The 17902-nt window shown below is 44.0% G+C and overlaps 1 protein-coding gene across 2 annotated transcripts in view; it reads left to right on the plus strand.

Annotated features, from left to right (window-relative positions):
* The first annotated feature begins 5031 nt into the window (after positions 1 to 5031).
* The window catches only part of SH3RF2 (SH3 domain containing ring finger 2), a 118528-nt gene continuing 105657 nt past the window's right edge, over positions 5032 to 17902 (plus strand). Inside the window, exons 1-2 of one of the 2 annotated variants that reach the window (XM_058280265.2) lie at positions 5032 to 5219; positions 6338 to 6832. In XM_058280265.2, coding sequence (XP_058136248.1) covers positions 6443 to 6832 — 390 coding nt within the window. In that variant the 5' untranslated portion in view covers positions 5032 to 5219; positions 6338 to 6442. The remainder of the gene's footprint in view (positions 5220 to 6337; positions 6833 to 17902) is intronic. The other variant, XM_004476575.5, reaches the window with a different exon arrangement.

Below are 17902 nucleotides of genomic sequence, written 5' to 3' on the forward strand. Positions count from 1 at the left end.
ACTTATATATTTAAAACATATATCCAATGTTAGAGTAGATACTGAAGAAAGAGGGCAACAAAGTACAAAACATGGTCTCTCCAACAAGACTACCCAGTAATAGTGAAGAAGGTCTTCATGATGCCCTCGGCTCTAGCACTTTGGATTTCCAGCTAACTGAACTCCTTTGATGCATCTAAGGATCTGTTTGCAAATACTTAACTTCATGGCCAAGACCCTGAGACCACCAAAGGGTTAAGAGCCACAGTGAAATGAAAATAGCACATCTCTAAAATGATAATTCCAATAAACAAATGAGTAAATTTGATTGAGAAAACTTGTCAGCTTTCTTTATTTAATTTGAAATTTGAAGGAAGCTCTCTTAGCCTGAGATAAAAACTTGTATACAGTAGTTTATTTGCAAGCGAGAATGAGGGACAGAGGCATAAAACAGGGCATGAAGGAGAACCAATACAAGGAAGCATTATTCATTCAGTGGGTGAATGGTATTCAGTCCACAGAACCTTCTGAAGAACCTTAGGAAGTTTCAGAAATACCTGATCCAGCAAATGAGAGGGGAAAGCATTTATCCATAGAATCCTGTCCCTCCAGTAGTTAAGTATGGCTAGACTTCAAGACTGTGCACTTGTGAGAGCAAAACAAGTTTCCATGTAGCAGCAGCAGAGAAGCTCTGGGGCAGGAGGCAAGAGGTATGTGGCAGTGTTCCCAAACAAGAAAATACCAGGTGGTATCCCTTGATTCTGGGAAAGCCTTCTTTCCTTAAGCAGTAGCTTAAGTAAGCAGTGGGACCAAGAGGATCCAAAGGCATCCAAGAAGTGACCAATATAAAACATTCCATACTTCAAGTATGATGTGTACCTGTCCAGACACAAACAAGTTTTTAAGAATACAATTCATTTATTCACTCATAAACCTAGTCAACAAATATTTGGCATCAACCATATGCCAGTCACCATGTTAGACACAGAGGATAGAGCAGTAGCAAGACAACAAAGTTCCTTGCTCCCTTGGAGTGTAAATCTCTTTGGAGGAGTCAGGCATTAAATAAACCATTATAAAAACAATCACTAAATTACAATTTAGTGATGACTGTTGTGAAGAAGTATAGGATGATAAACTTTCTAGTCATGAGAATCAAAGAAGGCCTTGAAGAAGTGGTATTTAAGCTAAAGCATGCATTACGATTAGTGGCTGGGAAAGCAAAGAGGAGGAAGAAGAGCATAACCAGGAAAGGTGCTGCAGACAGAACGGAGAACATGCAAAAATACCCCGTGTCAGAAAAACAGAGACTGTCCAAAGACAAAGAGAGAGCTCCAGCAGGAGTGGAGTGTTGTGAAGGGGTGTGTCTGTTTGCTAAAAGCTGTCAAAAGCAACACACTAGGCTGGCTTTTATAATGGAGGTTTATTGGCTTGCAAGCTTACAGTTCCAAGGCTGAGAAAAGTGTCCAGATCAAGGCATCATCAGGCAACACTCTCTCCCAGAAGACCAGCTGCCAGCAATAAGGCACATGGCAGCATCTAGAGGTCTCTGTCTTCTCCTCCAGGCTCCACTTCTTTCAGCTTCTGGCTGCTCCATCTGTGGCTTTCTCTCTCCTGGGTTCTGTTAATTGCCGCTTCTTGCTCTGTATCTCCTCCTGTGTGTTTCTCTCTGAACTCCTGTGTCTCTGTGCATTTATCCCATTTACATAGGACTTCAGTAAGAGGATTAAGACTCACCCTGGGTCATGTACTACTGAAGTAATCTAATCAAAAGGAAGGTCCCACCTGCAATAGGTTTACATCCACAGGAATGGATTGGCTGTAAGGACATTAGCTTTTCTGGGGTCCAAAAAGCCTCAAATTAACAAGGGGAGGGGCAGGATATGGATACAGAGGTCAGGCAGGAGAGATGGGCAGGAGTCAGATGAAGTAGGGCCTGTTAGGCCAAGAAAATAACTTGGATTTTTCCAAGGACCTACAAAAGGGTTTTACACTGGGGAACTACATGATCAGATTTGCCATTTTTTATGGAAATCAAGATGTACTTGTATTGTAAATACAAGTAGCAGAAGCTCATAAATATCACACAGATATCAAAAAAGAAAAAAAGAGCACAACCTGTAATACACATGTAACAATACAAACACAAACAGGAGTGTTAACGGAATGGGAGCAGTGGAGTGGGTAGCCTGAACCTGGAGTTTGGCAAAGCATGCATAGTCTACCTTTTTGTTTGTTTCTGAGGACTAGATATTCATCTGATTTGATGCCAAGATAGCATATGGGTAAGCTGGGATACAATCCCCATTTAAAACTCTCCTCCCTCTCCAAAAGCTTCAAAGGAAAATGTCTCTTTCAGTTTCCATCAAGACTAACCTTATTAGTGGGTGGTTTGGGGACCACCTACAAGGTGTGATCTGAGATGTCCTAAAAGACCACTCCTTCTGCTCAGTGTAAATTTTCTTTGACCTGCCACTATTGCCTAAATTTCTACCAACACTTATACTGTTTGGCTGAATTTTAAATTACCAGATATGCTTGGACAGAGTAGCACACTGGATGTGTCCTGACTTCCTGGGACCCAGCTAGTTTGGTTGCTAATTTTCAAGGCTGAGAGAGTTTGAAGTTTTTTGAGACCACTGGCCACACAGGGGCATGGAAGAGTCCATGTGACTGGATAGGCTGCACGGAGGCAGAGCCAAAGGAGCCAGAAGCACATTCAACTTCATCATTTTGTTTTGGGTTGGCCCTGGTGTCAGCTGGGTCATATGATATGAATAGTATAAATGCATATGGATTTGTACAGCAAAGGTGTAGGAGTGACCTTCTGGCATGTACTTGATTTTATAACGAGAGAAACCATAATGACAAAGAGCATAGGTCCTGGAATTGGACAAGGCTGGGATTACATCACAAGCTTTGTAACCCTGGGAAAGTTATAGCACCTGCCTACCTACCTACAGGGTGGTTGAGACAGTTCGATGAAATATCTGTTTAAAGTCTGTTTTAGTTCTGCTAGCTGCCAAAATATAATATACCAGAAATGTGTTGGCTTTTACAAAGGGGATTTATTCATTTACAACCTTATAGTTCAGAGGCCAGGAAAATGTCCAAATCAGGCAGTGCTCTCTCCCCAAAGACCTGCTGCTGGCAATCCTGGACTCCTCTGTCATATGGCAAGGCACATGACAACATCAGCTGGTCTCTCCCTTCTGTGTCTGTCCTGTAGTCATCCTGTTTTTAAAGGACTCCTATATGAGGATTAAGGCCCACTCTGGGCCATGTGTTAACTGAAGTAACTAATCAAAAGGCCCTTAATTGAAGTAACCTAATCAAAAAGTCCCACCCACAATAGGATCATACCCAGGAATGGACCAGCTTTGAGAACATGATTATCTGGGGTATATACAGTTTCAAACTGCCACAAAGTCTTTCTGCAGGACCGCAGCATGCAGAAATGTTATTAAGATTATGCATATGTTTGTGCTGTGCTTATACAAATGTGTGTGTGTGTGTGTGTGTGTGTGTAGGTACAGATGTGGGTAGAGTGTGTACAAGAGCAAGAGAGGGAAGGAGGGAAAATGGTGCCTTCACCCACAGAAGGGAGCTCCAGCACTGTAGTGCACTTTCCAAAGAGGAGGTGGGCAGCTCACAGAGGAGTCCAGCTCAGCTTTACCAAATGGAAAAGAGGGTAAGAGAACAGCAAAGGTCCTCAAACTACAAGAGACTTCCTGGTGGGCACCGAATCAAGAGGGGAAATTAATTGAAGGAAACAGACTGACAGAAGGGTATGTGATTCTCTTGAAGCTCAAAAAATCTTCTGTAAAAGGGAGATGAATAAAAAGCAAGTTGAAAGTGGTCTCTGAAATGGATACATATCAAAATTAGGTTGTCAGAGCTCAGAAGACAGATAACTTCGTTTGCTCCATCCTAAAGCTCTACTCTCCCTTGTTCTGAGCTTCATGCTTGTTTGCTTTTCCAGAACTGACAGAGAACTTTAAAAACCAAGTGAACTACCACAACCTGTTTTCAGGTTTCTTATTCCCCTAAGATTTTTCTATATCGTTGTATCCATGTGCCTTCTTCTGCATTACAAAGAATTGTCATTTTTATGTTAAGAGAGAAAATATAGCATAAAGAACATCCAACTATAAATCAGAGGAACATGTTTCTGGTCCCAGTTCTGTCTCTAACTCACTGAGCAACTTCAAGGAATCTCTTGATCCCTCTGGGCAGTGCAGCTTCATCTGCAAAAGTTGACTGGCCAGTTATCTTTCGACTTTCTGCTATCTTAATTGAGGTTTAGCTCCCTTGAACCACCTATCCTTCCCTTAAAGCTATATCACCATATAAAATGGTAGTTAAGAGCACAGACCACCTACCTTTTAGTAGCTAACTTCAAAATAAGTGTATTGTGAACTTTTAAGATCAAATAGGTTGAAATAGGTAAAACGGAACAGTTGTGGGCCTGGTGTTAGGTATTATTATTATTACTAATATTATCATCTACTTACTCTACTTGGATATCTTTGTAACTCTACATGAAATGTGTATCAATAAGTCAAGAAGTTTAAGTATTATTTAGAAATAGAAAAAGACTACGGTGGGGTCCGAGAAAGCTGGGGCTTGCTGCTTTTCTATAAAAGCCCTTCTGTACTCTATTTCTCAGGCACGTGTATGTACTCCTGGGACATTTTTTATTACTATTATTTAAAGAGATTGAGCATTTTGAAAGAGACTGTTATCGTAGCTACTATTAATATTTTGGCTTAGCTTAGAAAAATCCTTGTAAAGGCTTAAAAAAACACACGCAATCACGTTGACACACCTGCGCACGTGTCAACTTGGATAAGGGAGGAAATGCATAAAGGTGAAAATATTAATATAAACTTTGAAAATACTTGGCCTTAGGGGCTGGCTTCTATTTTACCCCTTATAATCTTTTCCCAGAAATCCACTCAGTGACGTGAAGGAGGAATCAGTAGCAGAAAGTAAATTCCTCCGGGGTGGGGCGGGATGGGGGAGGAAAGTCCTGTTCGCAGGCGGCAGCCGGGCGGTGAATGGGTTAACAGGGCTGGGTAGGGCGAGAGGCGATCCCCAGAATTGAGTTGGACTCCAAGTTGTTAAAAGTTTTCCCAGCGGCGGCGGCCGCGGCACTCGGGGAAAAGCGGGAGAGCTGCGGCGGCCGGGCCGAGCGGAGGAGCGGGCCGAGCTGGACGCCGCGAGGCCGCGGGCACAAGGTGAGTGGCGCCGCGCACCCCCCTGCTCGCCCGCGCGCTGACTTCTCCGGGGGGAATCTGAGGGGAGCGGGGCGCCGTGCCCCCGGGGCTGGCTGCCACGCTCCCTGCGGGGGCCAGGGCCTCGACTGCCGCCACGCGTCCCCGCCGCAGCTTTCACCCGTGCCTTGGCACTTGTGCTCTGCTCACTTCTCCTGAGCAGTCGTTCCTAAGGTGGAGACTTCATCCAAAAGGCAACTTTCTGAAAACAGAGGTTCTTTACACACACACTCACCACCTGCATATTCTCTTGCATCCTGGTTTTTTTGCAGGTTGTGACCACAATTTTTTGCAAGTTGTGACCACAGAATTCCTATCTGCTTCAGTAGAAACAAAACATTTGTGAAAGTAACTAAACAGGTGGTGTGACTTTACGTTGTGGGGCAGAATATTGTTTCTAAGGTTAAATGTTTAAGACAATGGTGGTGAGCAGGTGAAAAAAAAAAAAAGCAAAGAAAGGGAGAAAGAAAGAAAAAGAAAAGAAAAAAGAAAAAAATTCCAAGTTGGGACAAAACAGTTTTGGGTTGCTGGTACAAAATTTTCTTGTATATTGCTAGACAAAAAATAATGGGAAAAGATGGACTGTGACGGATGTAATTCTACATCTGATCTGAATAAACTTACCTACATAAACGAAATTTATCCGCCAGTGGTGCAGATAAATAAATAAACTTAACCTGGAGAGAGAAAGGAATGAGATCTATTCACAGAAATTTTAGTCTGATTGGAGAATCGAGATAGAGGGTCTAAGTGTTTTACCCGGGCAGGGCTCAGGTAGCCCCTTCCAGCCCCACTGGCTGCGAGGAGTTGGGTGTGCCCCGTCAGTAGGCCATTTTTTCCTCCCTGCCCTCACCTTCCACACGGGGAAGCTGTGAGTAGTCTCTGCTGAATGCTCGCTCGGCAACTTGCAGCAGGCAGGAGTCCTGTACCTGCTAGCACTGAATCAGAATGAGTCATTTGAAACTTGGGTGCCGGAACAAAGTACTTGCAAACTGCCTTATGAGACACTGCCTCAATGTAGGTGGGATACACATCTCAGAGCAGTCACAGTTTTTTCCTCCCTTCCTTTCTCCTTCAAACAGGCAGGAATTCTGACGCTCTCAAGAGACCGGCCCTCCCCCCTTGGCTCGGCCGCCCCTACAATGCGGATTCTGCCCTCCAGGCCAGGACTGGAGTTTTAAAATAAAATGGATGATTTGACGTTACTTGATCTCCTGGAGTGCCCCGTGTGTTTTGAAAAGCTCGATGTCACAGCCAGAGTGCTCCCTTGCCAGCACACCTTCTGCAAACCATGTCTACAGAGGATTTTCAAGGCTCGCAAGGAACTGAGGTGCCCGGAATGCAGGACCCTGGTCTTTTGCAGCATCGAGGCGCTGCCCGCCAACCTGCTGCTTGTGCGCCTTCTGGATGGCGTGCGCTCGGGGCAGAGCATGGGGCCGCGCTCCGGGAGAGGGGACTCCTTCCGCAGGCCTGGCTTGCTGACCCTGCCGGACAGCAGGAAAAGCAGGACCCACCCCAGAGGGCTGCAGCCCGGCGCTTTCCGGCTGGTGCCCAACATCAGGATCCACATGTCTGGGGTAAGAGAGGTCTTACTTGTTAGTTCTGTGTCCATGTGGAAGTTGGATTTGTGTCTCCCTAGAGCTGGCAAGTATCTTCTTTTCCTTACGTTTCAGAGAGTGCTCCAGATGGTTCCCTGCTAAGTTTCTGTGGGCAGTGATCATTTAGGTGGTGTGCGGAGCCTGTCTTAAACAGTCTAAGAATTCTCCTTAGAACTGGACGTTTATTGAAGCTTCCTAGGTCATCCCTGCTTCTTGTGCTGAAGGCAGCAGGACAAGGAAGGAAAGCCTCCTGATGTTTTTGTCTTTCTCTTCAGCTGTTCTGAGGCCAAACCTGTGCATGGAGGGTGGGAAAAGGAAAGAAAAACAAATCCAACTGCTTGTTGCCTTTGATATCTCTGAGAAATTTCCAATGTCAGGTTTTGTTTGAATTTTACCCAAATTTGCCTTCCCACTCAGTCATAAAGGGCTATTATGACAATACTCATTCATAATCTGTATGAAGCTATCAAGATACTTGACACCCAAAGATCGTGAGGAAGGAAAGCGTATATGTGGGTAGACTGATTGATAGCAAAGCTGTGCCATGAACTACAACGGATGTGTATAGGAGCTTTGCAGATGTATCTTACTTGGCAAAATGAATAAGCCACATGTAAAATACACATCAGGGGCTACAATAAAAAACAGACGGGCGTGGTAGAGCTGCACAGGGTATTGCCCAATAATGTTTTGGTGTTTTAATAATGCAAATCCACCTGGCAACCCCACCCTGAGGACTGTATATGAACTGGCTGTGCGCCTTGTTGTAGGATGCTTTGTAAGGTCACATCTTGTAGAGAAGGACGTGGCCCTTGTGGATCCAACAGGATTATTTGCTCTGTCACCCCTGGGGACAATGTGCCAAAGTGAACAGGGAAAGCTGTGACCTGGTTCATTGGCATCCTTAGAAAATCAAAGCTGCCTTCTGTGAAGTCTTTAAAGCAAGCTTTAAAGCTTTAGTACTGACAGCAGAGTCCCACGACTCCTGGCTGTAACAAGTAACAGTGTGTGTGTGGAGAGCGGCTTGTCCTTCTCGGGCCCCTTCCCCACCCAGGAGAATAGGCCTGTGATGGGCATTCAGAGCAAGCTCATTCTCCTCCCAGGGTGACCATGTCTGAAAGCCACCCATGTGGTATGGAGGGGATGCACATTCAGAATGAGCCTGGGAGGAAGCAGAACCTTGGTGTGGTTCTCTTCCCTGCAGATTTTCTATTGCCATGTGCTTGTGTGTGCAAACACATTCCAGAAGAGGTCTTGGCACTCTTCTTTAAATTCCCCCATTAGTCCTGGCCTAGTCATCAATCAGAGCCCACAGACCTGCAAAAGACTAGGTGAGTGGTCGGGAGCACACTCTTCTCAAACATGCCTGGTTTTTAGAGAAACTGGCTTTATCTTGGGTCAACAAATCCCCCTTTGAATTCCCAAGACCCAGCAACCTCTCCCCTCCCCTACTCCACAAAGGTCTGACTTGCTGTCATTGCAATCAAGTATCATTACTCACTAAGGAAATATTGCCAGGCAAGTCTCTTATCTGCCTTCCAATATTTTGTTCGTGATTTCATCTTTTTCCATGTGGCTATGCTGCTAAGAAAAGGTAGAGTGACCCCAAAGCTACCAAGTGTTTACACCATGGAGATTCCCAGGGTCCCTCTGGCACAGGGGATATGGGAGTGAGAACTGATCCGATGTAAGAGATGGCCATTAAGATACTGTGTGTTCTGGGGCCTCAGCATATCTTCTGAGCTGAACCGGGACCAAGTCCTGTCATAAAACTAAAACTCAGAACCATGTTGTCAAGTGCTCCTGCTTTCGGGCAGGTCCTGGGTTAGCTAGTAACTCTGCTCTGCGAAAGAGCAAAGCTGGTCATTGGGAAACCCACCCCTGGCAGCATCCTTTCCTTCATTTCTGGAGCCATCCTTTCTTGAAGTGGCTCATCTCTTTCCTCTCCCACACTTAAGTTTTGCCCCTCTGAGGCAAATACGCACAAACCTGTTCCCGCTTGTGAATATGACTGTCATCCTACAACCTGTCTCGGCTTCCTAAGACATAACAGTCTTCCTTTTGTGTGTGAAAGCAACCATAGTACTCATTTACAAGAACTGGGGATTTTCCGGGATGTCAGATATTGTTGTGAGAGTCAGAGAAATGGAATTGTGCATCCTTGGCCAAATGTTCGCTAAATTACTTGCCCTCCCTGCCTCAGTTTATCCAGTCTAGTCAACAGAGCTAACAATACGTGCTACCCTCCTTCCTCGAGGACATTGTGAGCATTATCTTTGCAGTATCCTTGTACCTCCCTAGAAAACATGTGCTTTGTAAATGCAAAGCATCATCATTATTATTACTTGAAACTTACTGTATGACTTTGGACAAGCCACTTAGGTCTGCTGGGTCTCAATTTAAAATTCTGTAAAATGGGAGAGTGGATTATAAAAACATAGAACCATTGTGAGGCTTAACTAATTAGTGTTTGCAAAGCCCTTTGAGATCCTTAGATGAAAGGCACTGGAAGATCGTTATCATAGTAAACATTATTATTGACCTTTTATTGTGCCTTGCACGCATGAGGCATCCTATGAAACACAGAAAGAGTTATAGCCCTTACAGGAGAATGTAATAGGTATTATTATTGAACTTGATTCTATGTTGAGTCCAAGCCAAGATAATACTAAGTATAAAATACTCTCCTAAGAGGTGATAAATAACCTGTTGTCACAGGGTACCATTTTGTAAAACACCTCTTAGAGAGAACTCAATAATAAGCTGGCACTCTGAAAGAGTTCATTGGACTTCTTCTGTCCATGATATTTTTAAGCTCAGAGTGTGTTCTGCTCACCTAAGCTCACGAAAAAACAAGCTCATCAAGATCTTTTTGTTGGCTCAAAGAAGCCAATGCTTCTTGTGTCAGCCAGTTCCAGGGTGGGACCAATAGTCACACCTCATGGTGCCAGCCCAAGAGGGAGAGAAAAAAATTGGCCCATTGTGCCTGCATGTCTAAAACCCTCCCAAGCTGATTGTGTAAAAAGAAAACTGGAGAAACGGCTGTAGGTTTCTACAGCATGCAATTATTTCAGACCAACAAGTAAGATCAACAGACTGCATGGAAGGGCCTCCCGCTGCCGCAGCCAATCCCAGTGCCTCTTATTCCTTCCATAAGGGCAGTTAAGCCAAAGGAACCTTTGCAAACCTTCAAGAGGGTATTTGGGTTCCTGAACAGTTGATGTCTCCTCCTCCTCCATCTGTTATACCTTAGTAATACTTCTGAATTAGACGGTCAAACAGGGAAGGCAAGAATTTGCAGGTTTAGGTTTCAAAAATATCAGGCTTCAAATCCTGATTACATCCCTCAGTTGCTGTGTACTAGGGGATGAATCACTTAAATCTCAGGGCCTCCCCATCGGTAATTTGGAGGTAACATGTGAGAAATAAATGAGATGATACATGTCAATTAGCTCTTAACACAGTGACTGGCTCATAGTAAATGCTCAATAATTGTTAGCTGTTATTATTATTGAATGGACACTTTGTGATTTAAATTGCCTCCCCTCTCTCGTTTTCCTGTTAATCAAGTGTCATCCAGAGATGACCCTGGTACCCTGATTTCTGGTTTGTTTTGTTTACCCCAACCAATTCGTGGCCACGATATGGCTGTGCGATTCTTCCCAGCACGTGCTGGCTTTGCAGCTGACTTCCAGGACCCTTAAGGAGCTGTGAGTTAGTGCTGGGAGAGATCTCCCTAGTTAACTTCATTTCTCCAAATAACAACCTCAGAGGAAAACGACGTGCGGGTCAGGAGCCTGGTCCCTTCTTCAGCATCGTGGAGGCTCGTCTTTAACTCTTCCATCTGTCATTTTCCCTGGCCTCTCACGGCCTCTCCAGTGCACATGGTGCTGCTCTGGGTATCGCAGCGCTGGATTTTCTTCCTTCCTTGTCAAGCATCGTGCCAACCACACACATTCCTGGTTTACTTGCCCCATCTCAGTGGAACACACCTGCCATCTCCACACAGGCCGGCTGCTGGCTTTGTCCTAGAAACTTTTTTCAACTGGTGTTGCAAAACAAGGGGGGAAATGATGTCAGATAGCACATCAGGGAATTGAGGCTGGGTAGAAACCAGAAGGTGCTCCATCCTCTTTCCTGCCACAGGGCTGTGACACAAACAGTGGTTTTTGCTATGTTTGCAAGAGGACTAACTAAAATCGTTGCAAGCCCTGGAAAACAGAAGGCAGGTGCCACCTGGGACAGCAAGAGCATGTGTGGCAGGTGGAGAAAGACATAAATTAGCCCTGAGCTTGAGAAATCAGGAGACCCAGATGGTTTACCAGTTTCGCACACCTTTGCATATGTTTTAAAAACTACTGTGGCCCCACATTAGCACTGCCCCTCCATCTCTTTCATGCACCTTCCTCCTAGTTACAACCCCCTCCATTTTACTGCCTGTAGTATTGATTAAGGATGTGTGGTCAGTTGAAGCTGGGTTTGTGCTATGTGCATTCCCTCACTTATTAGCTGTGAGGCCTTGGGCAAATTGCTTAACCTCTCTGGCCCTTACTTTCTTTATTTTCCTTCCTTAGACTGTAAGCAGGGAAAAATTAGATTCTTTACTTTGCTGTGTAAATTGCCCATGGTACCTATAACTGGACACTAGTAGAAACTAAATACTGCAAAGGGTGGTGATGGTGACTAGGAAAGCATTTTCCAAAAATATCTTCTAATGCCAAGAACTACAATAGGGGTTCCCTTTGGGGGCTTAGTTACCTCTGCACTGGGACTGAGCATATTAAGTCTGAGACAATATTTCTCAAACTTTGTTCCATGGACCACTAATATCACTCAAGGCGTTAATAAAAGGGGGAGAGAGGGGGGCCAATGTCAAAGAAATTTGGGAAAAGCTTCTTATTGCCCACTTAGAGATCACAATTCAGCAGTGTGCTAAAGGGTTTGAAAAGTCCTGCTGTAAAGAAAATGCTCAACTTTGTTTTATTCTCAGGTTCGTTTGAGAATAACATCCGTGTTACTCTCAACATCCATTAATAAATTACCATATACACCTTGTGAAAGGCTGGCCTAAAGTATAATTACGAATAAAAGAAATGAGAAAGAAAGAGGAGAGAAAGAAATTCAATAGAGCTGTATTTGAGCTTGTCGGCATTAAGTCCAAAGCTATGAATGGCACCTGGGATTGGGTGGATGAATATTCTCTTTACTAGTCTCAGGTGAATGAGCACTTTCCCTCCCTCCGTAATGTTATTGTGATTATGAAGGAACTCTTGGGAAGGCAACCTTCCCTAAGAGGAAAAGAAAACAGCACAGAAATATGCACTGCTTAATCGCTAAGGTGACACGCCTCTGGTGCTCCTGGTGGATAATTGCAGTTGAGCGGGAAAACCTCATGCCCCACCCACCCACTTGCCAGAGCCTCAGAACCAAGGTCATCCCACTGGGGAGAGCTCTTTTTGCTCTTTGCTTACTAGTTGGCCAGACAGCTTTAACTGATGAGAAAACTGAAGCAGGTAGTAGAATGGCTTCCTACAACAGAGTGGAGCCCACCTGCAGGAATTGTCCCGATCACTGAAACGACCCTGAGTCCTTCTCAGAAATAGCGTTAGCCCAATACACACAGAGATGAAAGGGAATCAGAGTGGGCCGGATGATAATCAGCCTGAGACTAGAAGAACTATATGAGCTCCCTTTGCTTTTTTTAAACAGTACTTTTTAAATTGTCAGAGTAAAATCAATTTTTTTTTTCTTTTGGTGTATAGTTCAATGACTTTTAACCCATATATAGATTCATGTACCCACCCCCTCATTCAGGGTACAGAACAGTTCCATCACACCCGGAAATCTCCCATGCTGCCCCTCTATAGTCATAACCTCTGGTAGTCACTGATCCATAGTTATTCATAGTGATGACAAAACCATCACTATAGTTTTATCTTTTGAAAACAGCCTTTTTCTTTTGCTTTCCCCTTTACTTAATTTTTAAATTGGAATCTCTGCATGTTTATGCATGGCCACAGGAAACTCCAAATCTAAAACCAGTAGACTTTCTCCTCTATTATTGTTGTTATTTTGTATTTTTTTGTTGCTAACATTTCTTAGCACCTATTACGTAGCAGGCGCTGTGTTGAGTTCTTACATTATCTTATGTCGTTTTAACTATCACAATAGACTTGATAAATGTTTGCACGCATTTGCATATATGTATATAATATATACATACATGTATATATACATATGTATACATATATGTATGTGTGTACACACACATCATTATTATTATTATCTTCCTTATACAAATAAGGAAAGTGAAGGTCAGAGAGGTTCTTGAGTTTATGCATATACCCCCCACTTTTAAAATATCCTTTTTGAGATGTGTTGTATATTTAGTTATAGCTCTTGGTGGAACAAAAGAAACACTACAATGTTAGATGTTCGCTGTAAGATATATCCAATTTTAGCAATGTTAATATGTGAAAAAAGAAATGTCTTACTAAAGAGTACATATTGGGAAACGGACTTTGGCCCAGTGGTTAGGGGGTCCGTCTACCACATGGGAGGTCCGCGGTTCAAGCCCTGGGCCTCCTTGACCCGTGTGGAGCTGGCCCATGCGCAGTGCTGATGCGCGCAAGGAGTGCCGTGCTACACAGGGGTGTCCCCCGCGTAGGGGAGCCCCACGCGCAAGGAGTGCACCCATAAGGAGAGCCGCCCATTGCGAAGGAGGGAGCAGCCTGCCCAGGAATGGCGCCGCCCACACTTCCCGCGCCGCTGACGACAACAGAAGCGGACAAAGAAACAAGACGCAGCAAAAAGACACAGAAAACAGACAACTGGGGGAGGGGAGGGGAATTAAATAAATAAAAATAAATCTTAAAAAAAAAAAAAAGAGTACATATTGTCTGACTCCATGTATGTGAAATTCTAGAAAAGGCAAACCTAAACTTTAATGGTTTTTTGGGGTAATGGAAATATTCTCTATCTTCCCTGGGTTGGTAGTTAAATAAATGTATATAGGTTTGCCAGAACACACGATACTGTACTCTTAAAATGGGAGCATTTTCATACATAAATTATAACCTATCGATGGTTATAACCCAAAGAAGTCTTAGACTCAAGAAATGATGGTAGGGAAGCAGACTTGGCCCAGTGGTTACAGCATCCGTCTATCACATGGGAGGACCTCGGTTCAAACCCCAGGCCTTCTTGACCTGTGTGGAGCTGGCCCATGCGCAGCGCTGATGTGTGCAAGGAGTGCCCTGCCATGCAGGGGTGTCCCCCATGTAGGGGAGCCCCACTCGCAAGGAGTGCGCCCGTAAGGAGAGCCACCCAGTGCGAAAGAAAGTGCAGCCTGCCCAGGAATGGTGCCGCACACACAGAGAGCTGACACGGCAAGATGACGCAACAAAAAGAAACACAAGATTCCCATGCCGCTGACAACAACAGAAGCGAACAAAGAAGACGCAACAAATAGACACAGAGAACAGACAACCAGGGTGGGGGAGGGGGGAGAAGGGGAGAGAAATAAATAAATAAATCTTTAAAAAAAAAGAAAAGAAATGATCGTATATGGAAATGTCAGGACAGAAGCTTGAGCAATAAAAAGAAGATTCCCTAGAAGAAATAGGTGTTTTAATGGTCAGTAAGGATGCAGTCAGGGGATGAAAAGGTAGGATCTTTTAAGGGCATGTGGGTGCTAGGAAGGGCACAACAGGGCAGAACTCTCTCAAATTAGTATAGAAGATGGAGTAGAGGGAGAAGGAAAGAGATGCTGAAGAGACAGCATCACTGGATGCCGGTCTTCAGAAACCACCACTAGGAAGGCACATGCCAATTGCTCTCCAGAACAGTGTGTTGGGCAACCAAACTGGTTACACATTATCAAGTAGCCTATGGGCTGTACCTACAGCAACCTGATGGATTCAAGGCAGCAGACCAGCTATTATATGTTTGCTCCGGGTGGGTAACTGAGAAGAAGCTCTCCGCTTCACTGGCAGGCAGAGCCAGTCTTTTCATTGAAATGGTCAGATTACCTGATAAGCCCAGAACGTGTGAATACCAGCCGGAGCATTCAAAGTAAGTCGTGGAACAGAGGCAAATAAAGACATGTCCATTCTCCACAAGCAGTTTCCTCCACGGCCCCCAGTGAGCTGGGGCAGTCGAAAACTTGTGCCTAAGCGCCTGCTCTGCGCCAGACTCTCTTCTAAAATCCCAGGGCAGCTCCTGGGCTTAGGCTCGAGGGCTTGACTAGTAGCTGAGTTCATCTCAGCTCCCCAGTTTTTTCCAAACGTAAGAACAGGCAACTTGTCTGTCTCATCCACTGCTCTGCTCTGAGCATCCAGCCCACAGCCTAGCCCAGGTTAGGAATCCCAAAATATTTTCTGAATGGATGAGTAAATAAATGAGCACATCTGTGCCTGTGGTAGACTTCATGGAAGCATGAAATCATTCCTAATGATGCAGAGATGAATTCTTCATGAATCAAGCCATTACAGAGCTATGTGGAAAGTGAACAGCACACTCTGTGGAGCATAAAGTCATGCTACTACTCTGAAATATTCTTGACATGAGTCACCTTATTAAAGACCTTTTGGGGTGACAAACATTGCTATCCAGAGAACACAATGAGCCAGGTTCCAAGCCATTTAGCTCATGAATTCTGAAACCTAAGAAGATAGGAAATGCTACCTCATATATTGGCTAAATTCCTGCATCAGACACAACAGGTTTTATGTGCTCTTTTGATCTTGTTGGGAGAAACACTTCATCTAAGTTAATTGACAGGGAGACCAGTGAAGAAAGGAAGAGGCTCTAAAAGCCCTTGCCACTGGGTTAAGAGCTAAAATGAACTTCCCTCCAACTTGAAGGGAGGGCAGCATTTCAGGTAGGATCGCAGTACCTGTGTCTTTCATGCTGCTAAACCTCCATCAAATATGTATTTTTTTTAAAAAAAACTTATTTCTGAATAAGAGGAGGAGAAGTTTTAGTATCATTTTAAAATATGTATTCCAATTTTCTGCTGCTTCTGACCTCAGACTTCCAATTGGCTAAGTAAGCAAGATAACATAGTGGTGCAGAACAATCTGCATTCCCATGTACCGGCCGTGTGCTTCTGGCCATGTTGCTGAGCTTCTCTGAGCATCAGAATCCTTTGCTATAAATGGAGATAGTAAAGCTTTCCTTGGAGGGTTATTGGGAGGCCTCAATGAGGTGATACCTGTAAGTGCTTAGCACAGGGTTTGGTGTGGAGTAAGTGCCCAGTAATGTTACCTATCTGTACTCATCCAGGTAGGTTTATTTTCCAAAGTGCTATCATACTTGTAGACATGGGTGTTGTGGACTTGGGAATACTAATACCCACAGCAGTGATTGTTTTGAAGATGAAACAAGATAATTCTTACAAAGCCCTTGACCTATGGCTTGGCACATAGTAAGCTCAGTGGCTGTACATGTCAGGTTTCTCATATCATATTCATTCAACAGACACACAGAGGATGCCTTTGTGAGTAAGCCCCTCTACTGGGCTCCAGTGGAAAAATAAGATGGGAGCCCTGCTTTCTATGCACTCATGGTCTTTTGCAAGAGACAGCCATCTAAACTAATAATTATGATGCACTGAATCTTAAAATAAAGGTATTTAACAAAGTGCTGTGAGAGGCATGTCCCTGCAAGATGGCAGCAGCTGGAAGTGGCCAGCTAGGGCAGGCTGCTCTGGAGCCGGAGCTTGCCCACCAGGGAACTGTCAGCTGCGACCTGGCCCTATCACAAAAAAGTAGTTGATCATTATGAAAATCCTAGACAGGTGGAGTCCTTTGACAAGACATCTAAAAATGTTGGAACTGGACTGGTGGGGACTCCAGCTCGTGGTGATATTATGAAATTACAGATTCGAGGGGATGAAAAGGGGAAGCCTGTAGACGCTGGGTTTACAGCATTTGGCTGTGGTTCTGCAATTGTGTCCAGCTCATTCACCATCAATGGATGAAAGTGCAAACAACTGAAGATTTGACCATGAAAAATATAAATATGGCTAAGGAACTCTTCTTTCCTCTTGTGGAACTGTACTGCTCCATGCTGGCTGAAGATGCAATCAAGGCCACCATGGCTGATTACAAACTGAAACAAGAACCCAAAAAAGGAGAGATGGAGAAGAAATGAACCCTTGGGGAAGCCTCCAATAGGTCACATCAGCAGTTTCCCTACTCGCTCTGCCGTCACTTTAGATGTTCAAAAGTCCTTGCACTACAATAAAAGAACTATGAGATACACACGACTTTTGCTGTTCAACTTGTGGCTCTATTGCAAGTGAAATACGGAGTTTAGTTGTTCTGAATCCCATGGGCTTCTTTCAACCCACTTTTATCACCTTAACCCAATTACTGTATATTTTAAATTTTGTATTTGGCCTCAAAACTGAAATCAATAGTGAAGTCTCAAGTATTTGATGGCCTGTGAAATGCATAAATATCTAATTTTGCCTGAATCTTTTTTTTTTTTTTTTTTTTTTTGAGATACCTGGGCGGGGGATTGAACCTGGAACCTTGTGTGTGGGAAGCTGGTGCTCAATCACTGAGCCACATTGACTCCCCTGAGTTGTTTTTTTTCATTGATTTGCTTGTTGTTTCTTTTTGTTTTTTTTAGGAGACTCCGGGAACAGAACCCGGGACCTCCCATGTGGGAAGCAGGCACTCAACTGCTTGAGTCACATCCACTGCCCTGAATCTATTTTTGGGATGATCATTGGTAGAATGCCTTGGTATGATTATTTGATAGAATCAATTATTACACAGAATGCACACACACACATATATATAATAAAAGAATGTAAGACCAAAAAGGTACTATGGAGCGTAGATGAGGGACTGATTGACTCAGACTACACTTATGGGGGACTTATCATGTGTCAGGCACTGGGCTAAGTTCTTTTACCTACGGAATCTCGCTTAATTCTACATCCCACAAGATGGGTACTACTGTTATCTCTACATGTAAAAAGTTTGTGTTCAATAAGTGTTGTTAAAACGAGCAAAGCATATAGATCAAAATTTAGCA

The sequence above is a fragment of the Dasypus novemcinctus genome, chromosome 2 (assembly GCF_030445035.2).
Source record: "Dasypus novemcinctus isolate mDasNov1 chromosome 2, mDasNov1.1.hap2, whole genome shotgun sequence".
NCBI lineage: Eukaryota > Metazoa > Chordata > Mammalia > Cingulata > Dasypodidae > Dasypus > Dasypus novemcinctus.